Source organism: Melanotaenia boesemani, chromosome 16, assembly GCF_017639745.1.
Source record: "Melanotaenia boesemani isolate fMelBoe1 chromosome 16, fMelBoe1.pri, whole genome shotgun sequence".
NCBI lineage: Eukaryota > Metazoa > Chordata > Actinopteri > Atheriniformes > Melanotaeniidae > Melanotaenia > Melanotaenia boesemani.
In genome coordinates this window covers 25,752,226-25,772,812 of record NC_055697.1, presented here as the reverse complement: position 1 = coordinate 25,772,812, position 20,587 = coordinate 25,752,226, and the positions used below count along the sequence as shown (strand labels likewise).

Below are 20,587 nucleotides of genomic sequence, written 5' to 3'. Positions count from 1 at the left end.
CTCCCCTCTCTCTCTGTGTTTCTCTTACATCACAGCACGCCGCCCGAGGCCAAACCTGCATTTCTCTTCATTCGCCCCTCTCTCTGTCTTTTTTATTCCCTCTTCTTTTCTTCCCACTCCTCTCTCTTGCTTTTCAACCTCCTTTTGTAGCGTGGAGGGGAGGGAAAGAGGGGGGCTCTAAAACATGAAAGGCAGCACAATGTGAATGCCAGGGTCTGTGTGGAAGCACACATGGTCGCTGTCGTACTTGCCGCCATCAGTCAGTTGATGCTCTCACGCTGATGATTTGTTATGCTGATCAGAAAAAACACAGTTGTGGAGGAAAACCAGCAGGATGCAAAACAAGTTTTTTTTGTACCCAACTTAAATGTGGTGGAAAAATGGGACAACTACTATTATAATTAACAGAGGGCTGACATTGATTTATTCAGTTAAAATAATTGTTAGTTCTTTTTTCCCTTAAAAAAATCTTATTCCTCTTACTTTTGAAGTCTAAAACTGTTTTTACTTGATTCTGGGCAGCCATAGGGATCCCCCATAGTGAAAGCTGCTGTGAGCCGGCAGGGGAAGTGACACTCCAAAGACAGGATATGACACAGGCAGTATGGGAGGGGGATTTAGGTCAACCACTTTGTTTGAATCAGTCCACACTGCAAGCCCTGTCAGCAATACTAGCTCTGTGTGACACCATTGTTCATCCCTGTCTGAACAGAGTCTTTTTGGGGAGAGAGTTAGTGTATTTTTTTCTGCTCTTTTTAGAATGGGATGAATAAAAACACACAATGTATGTAAGCAAGTGGATGTAAACCCACACCTAAAAAAAAACGCACTCAAGTGGAGTAGAGCTACTCGTGTGTACACTTGGAGACACATACTCATTTCGATCCAAGCCCAAAGGCTAAAGGACAGAGGCTCCGTCCAGTGTTATGTTTGTAGAGAGGGCAAAAAGGGACTGCCATGTTTTTTCTGGGCAAAGGCAGGCTTCAAGCCATCCCCTCTTTTTTTGGCATTGATGGATGACTGGGTAGCTGAGTCCAAGACTGGCTGAACGTGTCTGAAGGGAAGCAGGAACAAAGATAAGGAGAGTGACTGGGGTCACGTCTGACAGCTACAGACTCTCTTCTACTGTCTTAATCTCTGTTTCTGTCTTACTCTGTGATTTTGGTCTGCTTCCCCCCTCTTTCTCTGTCTTGCCCCTTTTACTCCCACTCGTGTTTATATTTTGTCTTTTTCAAGTCCCATTTAGAAGTTGCTGAGAATTGCAAAGCCAACTCAGTCAGAGCCATTGAGTTCATGTATGTTTTTCAAGTGGCCAACAGTTCCTCTATAACTCTGTGAGGTACCTGGTTGTCATGAACACACACATACACACTGAGCTCCTCTCTAGCTTGTGTGTGTATGTGTGTGAGTAGTTACCCGGCCTGTTGCTCCACTCTGTAAAACCAGCTTTAGTGGTAGATTCATGGCTGTCTTAATGGACATTGGGCTCTTAGGTAGTGGAGCAACAGGGACTGTGTGTGTGTGTATGTGCACTCACATACATACTTGCATTTTATGTGTGTGCAGTAATGGGGATTAAGTGACCCCATGTCTGTTCTCAGTCTAAAGCTCCTTTTAAATTTCACACTGTTTTCTTAAGTTTCCCTCCATATGTGGGACTGGATCCTGCTAATCCTTCTCATGTTGGTAGAAGCTGGATCAGCAGCCTTAGATGCACTGTGTGTAAATGTGTGTGTGTCAGTGGGTGTGTGTACATATATGCATTAATTTGGAGATAGTTTAGGACCTATTTGCGCGCCAATGAAGACTTGCATGTTGTGCTGACTCAAAACACAGGCCTCTTGTCTCATAACAACCTAGCTGCAGCCAAACAGCACTCAAACTTGATCATGTGACTCATGCATGACCTTACTCAGCTGTACTTATCAAGTGCATGTCCATTGTGGATATGTATGTCCGTGCATATGTGCTTATGTTTTTCAGTGTGCCTGCTAACCTTAAGGTGATAAGTACATTGCAACACTTTTTCCACAGACCTGATGCACATAGGCGTTTTCTGTAGGATGAGGTTGAAAATCTCAAGGAGTCATGGAAAAATGTGTTCCATGATTTTGTGTGGAATTAGGAGTGAGTTTAGCTCTCTGTGGTCGGGTAATTGGTAAAAAAAAAAAAAAAAAAAAGTTCTTGGGAAAACATTGAGAACGATGCAACACAGTGACAAGTGAGAGCATGAAGCCCATGGATCTGCGTTCTACATCTGTAACTGTGTACGTGCATGTAGGAATTTGTACTTGTTGAAAACTGCACAGACGCATTAAAGAAACAGTCTTTTTTACTCAGCATTAATTTTAGCTTACCCATGAATGGTTGCAAGCTTGGAGCTTAGAACTCCTCAAAATCAGTCACTCCTCTAAAGTGTACAGGATTTCCACAAGGGCTCTTTAGATGCCGCTGAGCTTGTCACAGGATGATTAAGGGACTAAGAGACAAAAGAGTGCATTTAATAATTTTTTCCACACATCTTAAAATTGAGGCTCTAATTTGAGATAATGGAACTCAGGTTGGCTTTCTATAACAAAAAGGGAAGAAATGCTTTAAATAATCTATCTTCCCATTGCATATCATATCGAAGATTTAAAAAAACAAACGTATAAATACATTTCTTACATTAGAAGGATTTTTTTAATTTGCCCCTCATTTTTTTAAACAGCATTGGCAGAAATATAAGTCATTTAAACAATAAAAGTTAACTCTGATTCTGAAAGCTATGAAAAGAATCAACATTATTTGAATTAGTTTTGTAGTTATTTATATACTGTTTATATTTTCATCACTTAACTGTGAATATGTTACAAATAGACTTGTGGAGACGGCTGTGTTAGTTTATTTAAACTAATCTGAATCATCTAATCCAAACATCTGACCTGAGAATGACACTGAGGAGGAGAGAAAGAAAAAGTGGGAGGGAGATGTGGAAGGGGAAACGAGAAGGAGGTGATTTATGTGTTAACTCGTCAACTGAGGATAACAAGGGGAGAAACTCATAACTGTACTTCCCTCACACACCCACATGCAGTTTGCTCACAAACATAGACACACATGCAGAGTTCAGGTATGAACACATGAGCATACTGCTCCCTCCAGATGTGCATAAATTTTGTAAGAATAATAACTCATTACTTTAGAAAGTGGAGAGATGCTTGGAAACATGATAAAGTTCTGAAAGATACATGTAGAACATGCGAATGGAATGTATAGATTTAGTTTTAACATGCCATATAACTGCTTACTTGACTTGCTGCTGGTGTATGCACAAGTAATGTTAAACATGACTAATGCTTAACCCTCATCACTGTAATGGAAAGAGGGTTTATATAAAAGTTACACCCAAAGAAAGAAAGGGCATAAATTAAGTATTTAATTTCATAATCATGTGTATGTGCATCTGTGTGTGTCAGCAGTGTGTAGGAAGGATATATGGAGCGGGTGTTAATTGTGGTTGAGCAGCATACAATTGATGGTAGCCACGCAGTGACAACCTGATGATAACTACATGACTCTACCCGTCAGAGCTTGCTTTCTTATAAGTGTTTTAAATCACATTGATTGGCAGCCAGGAGGAGTGTGTGGTTATACAGTTATTTTAAGTGGCTCTCAGATTTGAATATGCATGTAAACCTCTGTCGGCGTGCACTGAAATACACCACCAGTTCCTGATGAATGTATGTGATGCTGAAATATCCAGCTGTGTGTAACTGTGGGGTTTGTACAGGCCGTACACGTGCAAAAACTCTCAGATTACTAATGTAATATTGGTGCCGAGGACGTGTGCACATTTGCGTGTTTCAGTGTGTCTCATATTACTAATATAATATTGGTCGTAGGCTCAGGAGATGTGCATGTGTGAGTATGTGTGCCGCAGATATTGAGAACTCCACATGAATTTAAATCAATGAGCTTGCAGGGTAACCTTTTGTATATCCAATCTGCATCTTTCCACTGCTCGTTATTAAATTATCCACTAATTGGTCACGCAACAAAGGCAGCTGATGAAAAAGACAATTTCTTGCTTTTAATTGGGCATTTCACGTGCGCTTCATGTACACCTGTGTGCGACTGACTCGGCTCAGTATGCCTGTGTATGTGTGTCTCGGGTGTAATGAGAATAGGACATTAGCAAGGGCTTGGCAGACGCCGTCGCAATCAGTTCCACTCTTCCCAGAGAAGGAGGGAGAGAGGTTGGAGAATTAATCCCAACATTAGGAATCTCAGAAGGATAAATAGATGGGAGACAAAAAAAGAATAAAACTCTCCAAGTCTCCTTATATGACTTCAGTGCCTTCAGCTCTGGTTTAACATATGGCCGACATGTTTTTTGATCCGCTGCATCATGGGTTGCATGCATATGTCAAACATGTGTGTCCCTGGTGGGGATCCAACTCACACTCCTGACAGTGTTCATACCATGTTGGATTCCCTAAGCTGTACAAGTCATCCTACATCCTGCATGTTTTTTGGTTTTTTTTGCCCAAATTTAGGCATACCACCAGTGGTGTGTCACACCAAAATAGCCCATCTATTGTTGCTCGGAGTGGAGCTGAATAGTGCAGCTCATTGTGCTGTGATGGGAGGCAGGGGAGTGAACAGGTCATAAACACTGGTCCTATAGCACACAGGGGTCGTGAAAAGGTGAAGCCTCACTTTGCTTTTCTTCCTGTCCTTCTATTTTTCCTTTCTGTCCCTCCATCACTCTTTATCTCTTAGACTTCTCTACCTTTCTTTTTCTTTTCTCCATCTCCCTCTTTCACAGCCTCTTTCTGTCAGCTTATTAACGGTCACAGTAAGAGTGTCTGGTTTGCAGACCAGAGCCCCACTCTCTCACTCCTCCTTCCCTCCTATTCTCCAGCTCTCCATCACTCCATTCCCCTGGCTGCTATTATGAGAGGCATTTTATCCTTTGTTCCAGGCCCCATGGTGCATCTGGCCTCAGATATGGGGACGACAGGGACAGGAAACCAGCAAGAGTTTGAGAGGAGGAGGCAGTTTGGTGGGTCAGACTGTAGATTTGCTGCTGGGAGGTGGGCTGCCAGTTTCCACCATACAGGGAAGGAATGATAAGGAGGGAGTGAGCAGGAGAAGGAAACAGATACAGAGAGGCAGAGTCACTGTTGTTCTTTTAGAAGTAGTAATGGCAACACACAGAACTTTAGTATCAGCTGTAGCAGTCACACTAATTCATTTATACTTTGTCAGTTTAATTCTTTGTGTAACTAAGTATTGATGTCATACTTCACAGCAAGTTTCAGGTCGGTTACATTCCTCCCTGAGTAACATTGTTCCAAAAATAAGTGCATGGCTTTCTAGGAAGTGTACACCTCCTACCAAACAACTTCCTTTGTTCCATCAAGTAAGGTAGAAGAAAAAAAAAAACATGTTTTGCCAGAGAGATATCGAGCACAACAGACAAAGAACAAGCAAGGAGACGGCAATGAAGGACAGGAGGAAGGAGGTGAAGAGAAGGAGAGGTCAACAGTTAGCCAGTACTGGCCTCGAGTTGACCTCGTCCTTCTGTAAAGGGTTTGAACAGCAGAGGAGAGGAGAGTTAAAGGAATGCTCAGGCCTCTTCAACCCTCTTTGCCCTTACTACTTTGCTCCTCCTCCCATATCTCCCCAGCAAAACAGGGTAGCTGGGGAGGAAGGGAGGGAGAGAGAGCATTGGTGATAAAACTCCAGACGTTCCCTCATTTGATGGTGCTCTGCCATGTCAGTGCATTCTTGCATTCCTCCCTAGTTTTTTCTGTTTCTATCCCCCCCTTTAAAATTCCAATTCAGCATACTTTATTGAAACAAATGCAGAACAAAAGTGCCAAAGGCCCAAGTACAGTTGATAAGATCCCCATCACCTCTCAAAAGACTGCACTTGCATCACTGACTATTTTTTCCGGAATTTTCTTATAGGACCTAAAACACCAAAACCCTTTTAGACTGTAAATCATTCTCTATTTCTATTACTAGCCACCTCTGCCACTCTTTGTCTCGTCGTTTCCCTGCAGTGCTCTCTTTAGAACGTAAAACAGGACAGAGATCAAGCTAAGAAAAAGAAAAAGGAGGGCCCACATAAAGCAGTTTTGATGAAAGAATATTAAACAGATACAAGGCAAGAGGCTTCTGATCTCTTACTTTGATTCAAACAGATGCACCATGTTTGTGCCCTTTTGTTTCTTGTGCAACCTTCTCACCTTCCCTTGAGCTCTTAAATGCCCCATTTTCCAGCATTAAAAGTAAAAAAAAAAGTACTATTGTTCCCTTTAAGTTCAGCTAACGCTCCCCATTGAGAAATGAAATAGAAGTGTCCAGTGGGGCAACAGCAGGAACACATAAATCAAGTCAGAAGCCCCAAGAGCCCTCTCTCCTCAGGGTCATTACAGGCCAAAGGGTCATTTCAAAAGGGTTTAGGCTGAGCAAGGCCAGAGCGCTGCCTATGTGAGCATACACAAGGGCGTGAATGTGTGTGAATGCACGCAGGAGTGGGATTGAGTGTGTATAAATGGTTTAACTATGCAATTTTATAGGAGGTCATGGAGTAAAGAGGTTAGTCCAAGGATATGTGGGCAAAATCTTGCCCCTTGTGAAAACAAACTGACACTAAAAAAAGTAACACATGGTCACCTGTCGTAGCTGGAGTGTCACCCAAAACAATGCCTCTCACCAGTGGCAATGTGACATGTTTCTGTCAGCAACACTTCCCACACTGCCACGTTTGAAGCCAAGCGTGTTAAACAGTCAGCAATCTCAGCTCGTTGCGAGGTGGAACATCTCCAACAAAGCGAGATGGGTTGAAATGTTTCAGACAGGCAGAGAGAAAATTCTCTGCTAAGCCTCGCCCCACAAAGACCCCACTGTTCAGTGCTGGCTCTGTGTATGCTGAGGCAAGTTTGCACAAGTTGTGGAGTTTCACATTTTCAAAGACGACTGCCTTGGTTATTAAAGTTGTTAAGATGTGACTTTCACTGTGGCCTAACTGAGGGCTTTACTGGGGCTCAGCATTGCATATGGGAGAATAATTACTCCATATCGTTGTTATGGTTAGCTAAAAGAAAGAGGCTGATTTGGCAGTGTGGTTGTTTTTGTGCTGAATGCCAAGATCTTCAAAGCATTAGTAAGCATTTTTGCTTAATCATGTTTTGAGTAAAGCTCTGACAATGTTTCTATGTTTTTGTCTCTTCTCCTTCCTTTTATACCCCTCCTTCCTTTACTATCCTCTTCCTCCTTCTCTTCACCTTTCTTAGGTTCATTAACGCGAGGAGGAGAATAGTGCAGCCCATGATCGACCAGTCAAACCGTGCAGGCAAGTCTCCTATAGTTACTGTTTTCAAGTCACGCAGGCGAAAGCCATCCACACTCCATGCACCTGGAGGCCCCTCAGCCGGTAAATACAGGACTGATGCTCCCTTCTTGGAATGCCCAAAACTTCTGGGGACTTTCCCCTTCGCTGCCATTACTTACCACTAAAATTAAAAACCAAACCACTGCAACATTAACAACAGCCATTAATCAACTTTGACATGCCATTTCGGGTGGAAAAACTATTAATAATAGAATAATTTGGCTGAGAATTAGTTTATGGAGAGTGGATTTATAATCTTCTTATCCTGTAAACAAAACTGGTTTGGTTCTCAAAAAAGTTTGCTCTTAACTCCTTCCTTCCCTTTTACCAACCAGGCAAAGAAAAAAAAAATCCCCCCTGGCTCAAACCATAACATAAAGACATCTATGCCCGTTTCTTTTTTGGGTGACCGCTGATTGGCTTTTTGCCCCCACCCCCCTTAAACACCCTCCCTCAACCCTATTTGCATCTGTTTCAGGGAGCGAGGGGAGTTAGTGAGCGGTCCCCCTGGTGCATGGCTTGGTTTGGACTGCCGTAAAGTTTATTACCTGTAATAGGGGTCAGAGGTCAGGGTGGCATTAGGGGCGCAGTAAAGTTCAAAGGCATTCAGTGGGGCCGAGGTCTTGCTTTTGCTTGACTGACCCCCAAACAGCCTAAATCGAAGGTAAGTGGTTTTCTATAAGAGCAGAACAATGGAGGGGAGCAAAAAATTGGAACCCGATCAGGTTTCACTTATCCTGACTGCTCAGCTTTAGGCAGGATTTATAAGATAAAGCATTAAGGTTGGAGCGGATTTCTGGGGCTACTTAGCAAGAATGAAGTATTGTTGTCACAAATGGAAACTGGTGAGAGCATCAGCCTCGAGTTGATTTTTTTTTTCTTTGAACATATGTGTGATTAAACATTGATAAGAGCAACAGTTATGTTAAAAGCATTGCTCTATCATACCATTTATGACATGTTTTTGTAAGTAGCTGTATATTTTAGCCTCCTCAGACAGTATCACTAGTATGAGGAAAATGTAGAAAAAATTACAACTTCCCTGTTGACTGATTGTGCAAACAAATTCCACTGAAAGAGAATTAAAAAAAATCCATAATTGGATCCCCCAGTTTCTAAAGATTTTTTACAAATATATTGGGATCAGAAAGATTTTAAACAAGCTAAAAAAAAACAAACAAAAAATAAAACAAAACAAAAGAAACAAAAAATGCACAAATGATAATGTTAGTGAAATGAAAGACAATAATCACTAATCTTTGCCACTCAATATACAATAAAATATAAGTAATTCATTTGAATTCAAACAAGGACTCCATTAATAAAAAACATCGGTTTTCTTTTGGTCACTAATAAATAATTAAGGTAAAACCAAAGTCCTCGTGTCTATTAAATGTACCATAGTGTACAGTGTATTAAACTCCCAGTCTGATCCCTATTAGAGCATTTAGCTGCATTAAAGTCTTCCAGGGGCTTACAGTGGCCGGCTGCACAGACATGGAGCAGAATGACGTTGACAGACAATGGCGGCTTCCTGTGCGTGCACCAGCCAACAGATGATCCCGCTCTGGCCACTGAGCCTTAATTAAAAGCACTAATTGACCACTCTGCTACCTCCCTTCAATCCCTCCCTCCCTGTCTTCTTCTTCATCCACAGTAAGTCAAGGAGCTCCCTACAATCCAGATGGCCAGCCGATGGGGGGCTTCGTCATGGACGGTCAGCAACACATGGGAATCAGACCACCTGGTAAGGCTTTCTCTGCGTGTCTGTCCCTTTCTTTCATCCCATCTTTTCTTGCTGCTGTTTTCTCATTTTCATGCCTTTGTCTTCTTAAGCCTTGAACCATCAGTCCTCCCTCTGTTTTTTTTTCTTTAGATTTATCCATTCTCCCTCATCTTTTTTGCCCTCCTCTGTTTCTTTAGGTGTAGATGTATGCTTCAATCAGTATCTGCCATGTTAGCATTTTATTGTACCATCATGCTGCATGTCTTATTTTCATACACAAGCTTTCAGTGGGAGCTACATGACTACTGTAAGGTGCTTTAGGTGTAAACTTTACAGAAACACACTTACAAGCTTTCCTCCCTGAAATACAAAAACCAAAACAGGTGTGGTCAATCATATTACACCACCATCCTCTTCCTCACTCCCTCTCCCTGAGTCAGTCCTTCTCTCACGCCATCAGTTCTAATCCCAGAGTTGGTCCTTAAGCTCTTCTCCTTCTATATCCCCTGTTTTTCCTGGATTCTCTCAAGTCTCTCACCCCATCTTACCCTCCACACAAAGTCAGCAGGTTTGGATAAACCGCCAGGCTACTTAACCACCCTGCACCCCTCCTCAACATTTTCACACACCTCACTCTGCCAGATCCAGAGGGCTCTGTTGGTGTCTGTCAATTTAGTTTCACAGTTAAACTATAGTGCTGTTGACCACAGTGTAAAGTATTTCCTGGTTAAACAAATGCAATGAAAATTTAAGATGTCTTTATTTAAGTTTCTTGTCTTTATATCTCCCAGGACCAATGGGTGGAATGGGCATGAACATGGGTATGGAAGGTCAGTGGCACTACATGTAGCCCTACCCAAGTCCGACCAATCACATCACAAAGGGGAATGTAAGTACACACTCAAACACATAACTGACTGATTATTTATGTACATGTTCCTGATGTGTGTCTCAGATTTACACATCACATATAGTATTAAAAAAAACATACTGTTAATAGTTTGGCTATGAGTGTGTGATTCTTTTTAGGATTGCTCTTGTCTTCTAAAATATTAAAAATGTAAAGACTATGAAGGTTTCGGATGTTGGATGTTCTTGTTTGGCAAACTAACATATCTGGAAATGGTTCATTTAATTTATTTTTATGTGTCTAAATGGGTTTTAGATACAAACAGACTGTTGTTCTTCCCAGGCTGATTTTCCTCTGTAACTCTCCCACCCTCGGCATAGTGATAAGAGCCTTTGATCACAACCTTGTAACTCTTTAAAGTCTGTGTGTGCATGTTGCTGCTTCGCTCTCTCACACATCCGATGGCTACAGAACTAAATATTTTTCATTTCAGACAGGAGAGGTAAGGAAAACAAAACATAAAAAAAAGACTAACAAAAGCAGCTAAGTAGACACAAATAGTGATTATTGATTATCAGTGACAAAATGTGTAAATATGAATAAATTAAAGACATGTTGTAAACTGTATGTTTTTATTAACATGGAAAGTGAAAGGAGGAGAGGGGTGATGAGACGGAAGGAAGGTGGGGATGGGTTGGGACAAGAGATGGGTGGAGGATGAGGGGGGGTATAATGTTGCTATAGCAACAGACTGATTGGCAAAAATGTAAGCAGTCGTTGCCGTTATAAGGAGAGGCAGAAAAGTGAGCGCCCCTTAAGAGTCATAAATCTGCCGGGTTGCTGTTGATGCATGAGGCACATTAATACACACACGCTAACCAGTTACAGGAGCACCACCCACCCATCCCACCTTCTCTCTATCTCTAATTCTTGGTCTGTATTGCTCTCTCTTTGTGGTTTTTCTCACTGTCAATTTTCCTCCATCTCTTTCACACAACACCTATTTCTTTTTTTTTTTTTTTCTTCCTCTTTCTCTCACCTCAGCCCCCCTTCCCTTCTTATTCTTTCCCTCACTCTTGCTCCAGGGCAAAACAGACTCCCACATAATTCTGGATGTATACAGGCTTGGTGTTGTCACAGTGCAAAGTGTGTAAAAAGTGTCTCTAAGTCCAGTCTTACTTAAATTTCATTGTTTTGTTTACTAACCCTGATTAGTTCAGCATAATGTATGTGTATGTATGTAAGTGTGTGTGTGTGTGTGTGTGTGTGTGCACGTACCGCTTTGTGAATATCAGTGTGGCTACATATATAGCCTACCACACATTTAAACAGTGCATGCATACAACCATGTGGGTCTGTGTAACTGTATATGTGTATGTGCATATGTGTGTATGTATGGTAATAGGATTACTCCTGGCACAGGGAAGGGACATAAACTAGTGCAAAATGGAGGAGGTAGCCAGCAGGGTATGGAGCTTAGCTGGGCCTAATTGACTAGATCCAAATTAAATATGCCATCACCAGAGGTGTGACCAATGGATTTGACTTATTCAGTTTACAAAAATAGAGACCATTAACCCTCCACATAATACCCGAGCATGCGTGTGTGCACCATAGTGAAAATATGCAGCCCTTGTTTTAAACACAAATGTCCACAACTACAACAAAAGAGAATCTCGCTTGGAATGACGTCCTTCAGGTTTGAAATGTAGGAAGTAGAAACAGAAAGAACTGTGCTTCAGAATTGAGGCGTGTGTGTCTGTGTTTATGTGCGAGTGTGTAAACATGAGGGCTGGTTCGCCGTGTCCAAGCAGCCTCCTTCCAGCAGCTGCTAGCCTTCCCAGCAGACCTTGCTTTAAACAGCCTCAATTTGCCTGCTGAATCTCGTAATTGGGCCACCAGAGGAATCCTCAGCGAGTCTAGCAAAGCGCAGAGAAGGCGGTAGACGGAAGAAGGAGAGAAAAAAAAAGACAGAGACAGAGGTAGACAGAGAAAGGGAGGGGCGGATGAAGAGATGCCGAGCAAGAGAAGAGTAAATGACAAGAGGGAGGGGCAGATGGAGTAAAAAAAAAAAAGAAGGAAGGAGGAGGGAGGGAAGGAGAAAGAAGCCAAGAGAGGGATGGTGACAGAAAAAATGTCTACTCTTCTTCTTGATGAACCTTTTCTTTACAGCTTCATCAGCTAGCCGATGCTACTGAAGCTAGCTTCTGTCAAACATTGCAGTTTTCCTTTTTAGGTCAATTAAATGTAAGTGATGTGTTATATTCTTTCATGACCAATTAAATTAATAGGTTATTATGGAGGAGGGAGGGGACAGTTATCTTATTTGATTAAGAGAGCACAGGTTCATTATATTTTATAAGCAATTTTCATTAGGAGAGTTGAGATTTTGATACCGCAGGGCTAAATTGAGCGGTTACTGTGCTGGGGAGTGCTGAGCCTTGATGCGGAAGGTGTGCCTAGCAGTCACACAGCAACATTAGTTAAAACTAAAGCCAATTAGTCGTGCTTAGTGAAGAGCGTTATGCTTTCCACCCAATGATGATTACAGAGCTCATATCCTCTTGCGAAACAATACACCTGTCAGCAGAGATGAAGCCCAGCAACTGAGGCAGAAGCGAGCTGAGCCTTTGATAGCGACGAGACTGACTCTGGGTTGACCCTTACCCCTTTTTCTCCTCTTCCTCTCCCTGCTTTCCCTCCTCCACAATATTAGCCAGGGGCAGCCTCTCAAAACTGTAATTTTCATTTTCAGGACAAAAGCTATCACAGAGAGGAAGAATTAATTATGACGCAGAGTGTTTGGAATTTTTCCTGGTCCTACCCACTAGGAGCTTTTCCCAAAACATCAGGCGGAATGCTTGAATGAACGCTGCTTGTATCCCCTTTGCTTCTAGTCTCGGCTGGAGACCCTTTGTCCCAGAATTCATTGCTGCAATCATTAAGCACAAATTTGTTAACCTTCTTGCTAAAGGGTCAAGATCCCTTCCCTGGAATTCCAACTACTACAAACCCTCCCACTGTCACCCCCCAAACCCTAAACTTTTTTTTTTCTGGTGGATGAACTTTTACTATTAACGAACACTAGACAAAAAAAAAGAAGAAAGAAAAAAAGAAGAAAAAACTGGTCCCAATGGGGATTTTGTGCCCCTTGTATTGTCCATGTGAATGTGTATCCCTGTTGATTTGGCCCCTGTGGAATCCCCCTTGGAGTCTAAGAAATGAGGCTTACAGCTCAATGTATTGATTGGCTTAATAAGTGAAAAACCTTATTAGTAATGTGTGCTCTTTCAAGCACGCATAGCATTTATTAGACCCTTGACATGCGTTTACTGCAGTAATCAGGACGGTCTTGTTAACCAGGGTGAAAGTGCAGGAAATTCAAACAACTTGAGGCAGCGAAGCAACAGATGGATTGATTGGTTGGCAGATTCTTTGTTAGAAATGTTAATGTTGCTGTGTTTGTCATTAATCAGTCAAATATTAACTTATGTATTTGGATCATTGTTTTTAACTGGTTTGATGCATTTAAGTCCAGGAATGTTTTCTTTTCTGTAGATAAGGTAAAAACTGATGGATGAGAGCAATAACAAACGCGTGTACTCCTCTGTTGTTGCCATGTTGCTGCACCTCCTTGTCCCTTCCCTTGCTCACTTTTGTGTTTTCTGTAATGGCCCTCTTGTGTATGTGTGGTGAACACGTGGGCAGGCCCGGGGCGCTCTCAGGTGACGGGCGACTGTGGGCCTCACCTCTCCCTCTTTGGTTTTGACAATGGCTGTGGGTCCTTAGTGGTGACTTTCCACCTGCAGAGATAGATGACTGCTATTGTTGGTGCTGAAGAGAAGAATGCAGGAATAGAAGAGGGTGCAGAGGGATTTCTTTATATTTTTCATTGTCTGAGCAGGTTTGATGGCATGCAGCAGGTTGCACCAGTTTAAGCTGTTTTGGCAGAGTGACACATAAGATAGCTTGAGTTTTTTTTTTTTTTTTATCAGTGCGACTCTTTAAAACAAATGCTGACTGTGAGCCACTGCAAGAATAATATAGAGCTAATTTTAAATTTCCTTGTAGTCTGGCTAAACAGATTATCCTGGAAATGTTATGTACTTGACCTCAGAATCATCTCAAGTCGATCGTGTTTGGTCTCTAAGTCCTTTCCTACTGTTAAAGTAGCATTATTGTGGGTGTAGGATTAACTCGCTAAACCCTCTAGTGCTCTCTCTGTCTCTTGTGTGTCCACGCAGTATGTGAAGTGCAGGCTCTGGTCTGGATTCTGACCCAGATTGTTAGTTTTCCAGATGCCACATTCTAAACTACTCCAACAGGGTCTCATCAGCAGGTCCTATAATGTCCATGTGCTGTCAGCCTGAAAATGTAACCTCAGATGCTGCTTTCTGAAGTCTAGTGTGATCTATTGTTGCATCTAATGAATGATTAATGACATCTGACTCATTTAATAGTTTTCTTTTGTAGTTAGAAGCTTACAGTCTCTGTGATGGAAACATGCCAACCTGTTTAGAGCTTGGAATGCTCATTTGACTTGACCTAAATTTGCTTGTATAAGTTGAAAAACATTATACAATGTCCAAATGTGCATATCACTGGTGCCAGTTGAAACTGCTCTCTGTGCAGCAGCAATGTGCTAAAGGGGTTTCAACCCATAAAATACTCCTGAACTGAACAGTTTTTAAATACCATGTTATTAAGGCTGCCTAAGACCTGTACAGAACAGATCATTGATCATTAACTACTTTCATTTTTTCTCTTCTCAGAGCTGCAGGGCAAACCGGGGGATCATCTGTCTCACAGAGGTCTATGGAGCTTGAGAAGGGGACTCCGGACTTCCTGATGTCAACAGCCAACAGAAACTCCTTTGTTCACCTTCAAGAACCAACAATATTTCATTCGGCTGCTGTTTACAACATGGAAGTCTTCCATGGCTGCCTACAATCTTTGTCTATGTATCTAGCAAAGGTGATGCACAGAATATCAAACCTCACCCAAGTCAGATGAGCCCCCACTCCTGAGAAACTCCTCCTTCTCTGGTGGGCACAAGACTTCACCCCCTTCTTGCCACTGCCCACAAGGCCCACATGGATTCCTCCATGAAAGTGATTGTGATTGACTTATTGGGTCATTTGCCTGTACCTGTGGTGAATGTGGCGCCTGATGATTTATTCTTGACTCTTCGGCAAAAAATAGAGACTTCCTGTGAGGAGCACTCCACTCTTTGGGACGATGGAATTGGACCAAAGAGAAGCCAATGTCTGTATCTGACAGGACACTAGCAAAGAAAAGGAGGTACCCTTTAAAAATATAGTGGATTGAAACCTGGAAGGAGGGAAAGAGAAAGAAAAGAAATGAAAAAGTATAACTATATCAACCCCAACTTTTGGGAAGCGAGTGGAGAAAGAAAATATACTGTATACAGTTGTAAAATTACGCTGGACTCTCACAAGAACTGGGAATTTAAGTATTGTAAATGCTATTGTATTGTTCTGCATATTATGTTGTTTCTAATAGATTTTTTAAAAAAGGATGTGAACTTTTCTCTTTTTTTCTGGTTTCTTTCCACGACCTGTATGTGTGTGTGTGTGTTTGTGTGTGTGTGTGTGTGTGTGTGTGTGTGTGTGTGTGTGTGTGTGTGCACCGTCTCCATCAAATCTGCCCTCTCTCCATTGAATCACAATGCATTTGAAAAGAAAGAAGTGAATAAATGAACAATGCAATCACTCTTTTCATTTCTTGTAGCCTTTTTTGGATTGTTAACGAGAGTGATGGCAATCCAGTTTTTTCCCCTTTCTTTTTCTTTTCTTATAAATGATATCAGTTTATTATATTGTCCTCTACAGGCTTAAAGAAAGTGTTTTGGGCATTTGAAGCTATATGGGCAAACTCCAGACACAATGACTTCAACCTGAACACACTTTCTGGAAACCAACTTTTTAGATGGACAAAGTTGCCATTGTCGAGTTTTCTACTTCATCTATTTTGTACTTATTAGGAAAGACATAAATAGGTGCAGCGATGGCTAACATTGTTGCATGCTAACAACCAGAAAGAGAAATAATGGGGGGGATGAGGAAACTCCAAGTGTCCCACAAACATGTTGTTAACTTTTTTTTCATCCATGTGTGTATGTGATCAAGGGCCCTCTGAAAGTTTATTCCAGTGTCTTATTGATGTGTTTAATGTCACATGGCTGAGCACTCGCATGGCCTATGGATTCTCTTCCCCTCATCATTTGATGTGGCCTGCTAACAGGGAGAGGCGGAGGCTATGAGAAAACACCATTTATGCCACAGTCCCTATATTTTGATTTAACCAGATGATGTAATGCTGATCAACAGGCAGGAGAGAATGTAAAGTTGCTGTGTGTCTGTTAGTGTGTGTATGTATGTGGCTGTGTGCATGTGAGGGGGGATATGCCTCTGTGTGTGTGTGTGTGTGTGTGTGTGTGTTAATGCTTCCATCATCCATTGCTTCAGACATGTATTACGCACATCTTTAAAATTTCCTTTGAAGACAAGTTTCTTATTCTTTTTTCTTTGAAGGGTATACGTGTACATCTGTGTTGTAAATAAATTTTTTTGTTCAAATATGAGAACTCCTAACAAGTCTCAGATTATATTTCTGTCATATTCTGACAACAAAACAAGCCTCAAGTCTTCAAGTGGTGGTGTAAAGTTAAACCATGTTGACACAGAAGAAAGCAGAGGTCCATTTCTAAGGAACATGGATTTAAGTCAACCTCCCTCCCGTTGCTGCGGAAAATGTGCAGCTAATGCTTGCGTTCTGCTGTAATTTCCTCACATGTTGAGGGGATAGGGAAGAGGGGATCGGCGAGAAAGACGGCTATCCTTCATTTAGCATTAAAATTCATTTAGGTAAAATTGCTACAAACGTGTAAATGGGAAGATTAGTTCTCCCTCACGCCTTGTTGCCCGCAGTCAAAGGGCTCCGCTTGAAGCCAGCGCTCATGCAGCCGGGTTGTCTCCGGGATAGCACTGCACTTCAGGAGGGAGAGGCTGAGCCGACGGAGGAAACGAAAGAAGAAGAGCCGATCGCGTTTTGTCTGATTAATACATTTCAGAGAGCAGCTCTGAATACCAAAGTCACTATCTCGTTGTTGATGTTTTTTTTCTTCAAATCAGTGAACAAGAGATTCTGTTTTATCCATAACAATATGCGCGTATAAATCAATACTCTACCCTTCTTTCTCTCCATCTCTCCTCGAAGCAACTATTGTATTTTTACTGCCTTTGCCGAAGTGAATGCTATTTACACTAAAGAAGACGAAATAAAATAGACACGCTCTTAAAAAACCCAGGCGACGTTTTAATTGCTTCGCCTCTCCACCATGGCTGGAAAATCCGAGGCTGTGAAATGTGAATTCCTGAGCCCGTGGCCGCTGGGAGCTGTGGAGACAGAGGAGGAAAGCCCATGCTTGACTGCCCTCTTTAGGGAGGCCTGGTAACTGTCCTGGGCAGGGACGCTTGGAGATGGCGCACAGCTCCACGTCTCCTTTTACGCACGGCTCTATAGAGCACCCAAAGCAGGAAAGCTGGCGAGTCACGAGAAAATTAACTACTTTATTATATATTAATGAATTAAATTTTTAACATCTCATTCAGCCTCATCTTTAATATGAAATCAGATGAATTTTTTCAACTGTTAAAAAGATTTGCCAGAGGGGTGGAGTAATTACCACTGATTCAGTAATTATGATTTAACTAATGCCAAAATCCCCAAAAAACAAGTGAAAACAAGAAATTTTTTTTTTTTAAAAAGATGGAATAAAATGATATAATCATACACGTTTAAAACTCCTAAATCTGAGGGGATTGATCAAAACAAGCAAACAAAAAATATTATTAATTTATAAACTTTTGTTACGATGTGATCTTGTGTAATATGTCCTTCGTTTTAGCAAACCTTACAACTTCCATATTATTGTAATTCTGTCTGCTTAGGAACATTTTTGTAACAGCTGACCTATACCTAATGTCCGTCTTCTGAACATTAAGTTAAAATAAAAAAAGAATTATTAGTTGATGATAACAATTCCTTACAAACACACACTGACCGCGAAGTGAACTGTCAGAATAATAAATGAAGTAGAAATGTGTTCCAGAGCAGCAGAGGTGCCCACACAGGCCTGTCCTCCCACGAGCGAGATATTTATTCACTTTTAAGACTGAAACAGGGAACACGTAACTGTACGCCTCTTGTTCCGTTTAACAGTAACAAGTCATGACAAATCTTAGCGGCAGTAAAGTGTGAAGACTTAGCTATTAAAAAAAAAAAACAGGTTTGAACATCACGACCTGTTATAGTTAAAATTTTGTAGTGTCTTCAATTCAAAGTGATTTTTATCTTTATTTCTTCTTTATTTTTGCAGTTGTTAAAGTTTTAGAAAATTGCAGCGAGGTAAATAAATAGTCTTTTCTTTTCATATTTTAGGTTTCCAATCTGATAATAATAATAATACAAATAACATATAATAATAATAATAATAATAATAATAATATAATAAAAAGTGGCCTGTTTTCACAACAGCTTTATTAGCTATAAAATAGAATTAAATTACCCCATAAGTTAAATTGTTTTATACTCTCCACCAAGAATTCAAGAGTGAAATTCTAGTCATAAAATATGTGCTACAAAACTAAATTAGCCACTTTCAGGCAACTTTCATGTTTTCAATCTACTACATCTAAGTAAACAGCAAAGATTTGAGAGAGGTGCCAAACAAAACATCACCAACCCGATCAATTTTCTATCGTTGTCAAAGCGAAAATCATTACACAGGAAACATAAATATTTCCACGATTACATATCAATATCTGAGTACTTTATGAAATCAATATAGACAAGAATACAAATTGCACTATCGTCTACAAACCCCTCCCAGGACAAACTTTCCAAACACCCCCTCCCCCAAAAAACTCCACCTTCACACGTCGCGTGGCAGCTGGTTTTGAAACAAAAGAAGCAGGATAAAAAAGGAGAGAGAGCTGGCAAAAAATCTGTTGGTAGAGAGAAGGAGCGCAAGAGAGGAAAAAGGAGAGAGGAGGACTGTTGAGCGGGGGGCCATTTTGGATGTCATCTGTCTCCTTGGCGACGGGGCCCCGGCCCTCAAAAGCCCCTTGGGCGCACGGATTGTTTGAGAGGAGCCCGCTATTTTCTGCAGCATCATTTATCACTGTCACCACATAATGATTCCCCTCGCAGCTCCTTATTGATGTTTGTAATTGCATTATCTCATAAGGGGGGATGATCAATGGAGCCGAGAGGAGCATCGAGGGGTCAGGAGATGCCGGATTGCTGTTTGTCCATTTAATGCAACCAGGCTCTCATTATCTGCAGCCTCTCTCTGTGTTAAGGGTAAATAGCCTGTGCTGCTCTCTTCCTAAGTTCTGCTGTGAGGAAAGGAAAAAGAGGAAGCTGAAGAAAGGCGAACCGTTCGTTTAATTTGTTTAACCCCAAGACGGTGCAGAAAAAATATAAATGTAAAAGAAAGACTGCGTGACAGTAAAGTGATTAAGTGTTATGTTATTAGGTCCATTAAGTCTGAAAAACGAGATTGTGAATTAAAGTGCACAGCTTTGGGCTTTTTGGCTGCAGTTGTCATGTAATCTGTGATTATTAAATATATCTAAGACATAACTTCCTTAAGTGCCCAAACTGACCATAAGTGCGTGAAAAGAAACTAATGACAGAAAAATCTGGGTAAAAACCATTCCAGGCTGTGTGATTCGGCTATTTTTGTTTACTTCATGGGCAAAGAGAGAGAGGCTTAAGTTCTGAAGGTTTGAGATGTTGAGCATCAGTGCTGAATGAGGCTTTTTTTTGCAAAGGTCCGAATTAAGTCTTGAGATCCAATTTCAGAGCGCGGCTGAGGCCCCGCGCTAAACAAAAACGATACTCTCTCCTCACAAAAGAATATAAGAAACGGTGACGTTATTACGTTGACAAGAAACCTCCACCGTTACGCACACAATCTTAAGTGAATTTACATAAAACCTTATTTATTGACCAGGCAGGCAATATTTAAATCTGGAAAATATAGATAGATTTAGATGAAAACTACTTTTAAAAGAAGCACTAAGGTAGCATTTTTACCAGGAGAAAAGAGAGGGAAATCAGTGTATAAAAGTTTTGCAACCGTCTTGTAGTTTTGATCTAATAGAGCTAATAGATGCAACCTATATATATATATATATATATATATATATATATATATATTTAAAATATTCTTAAAAATCCCATAATTAAGCAACCATGATTTTAAAGGTAAGTTGTTTCTCTGGAATATTTCCATATATTACACCTAAAATCAGTTCTACATTCAAGAAAATATCCGCTTCGCTGTAAATCCTCTGAGTTTCTGTGAGAAAGGCGACGGCAGCAGAGTGATGTTCTGCAGTCTTAAACTGAACGCGCAGCGCGTCATGGCGCACAAAGGGGGCCTGTCAGCAGGTATGAGTGTGTGGATAATGTGGGGCCAACGACTGGAGACGTGCGTACTAGTGTGTGCTTGGCGCAGACAGTGACAGAGAGCCCGGCTCAGTAAGAAAGAAGTGAACAACAGGTAGACACAGTCTGGTTTGTAGTGAAATGT

The 20,587-nt window shown here is 41.2% G+C and overlaps 1 protein-coding gene across 1 annotated transcript in view; it reads left to right on the top strand.

The window, feature by feature from the left end:
- Nucleotides 1–16,562, top strand: part of meis1b (Meis homeobox 1 b) — a 77,922-nt gene extending 61,360 nt beyond the window's left edge. The window contains exons 10-13 of the mRNA XM_042009939.1: nt 7,290–7,348; nt 9,045–9,134; nt 9,905–10,002; nt 14,736–16,562. Coding sequence (XP_041865873.1) covers nt 7,290–7,348; nt 9,045–9,134; nt 9,905–9,963 — 208 coding nt within the window. The 3' untranslated portion in view covers nt 9,964–10,002; nt 14,736–16,562. The remainder of the gene's footprint in view (nt 1–7,289; nt 7,349–9,044; nt 9,135–9,904; nt 10,003–14,735) is intronic.
- Nucleotides 16,563–20,587: the final 4,025 nt, after the last annotated feature.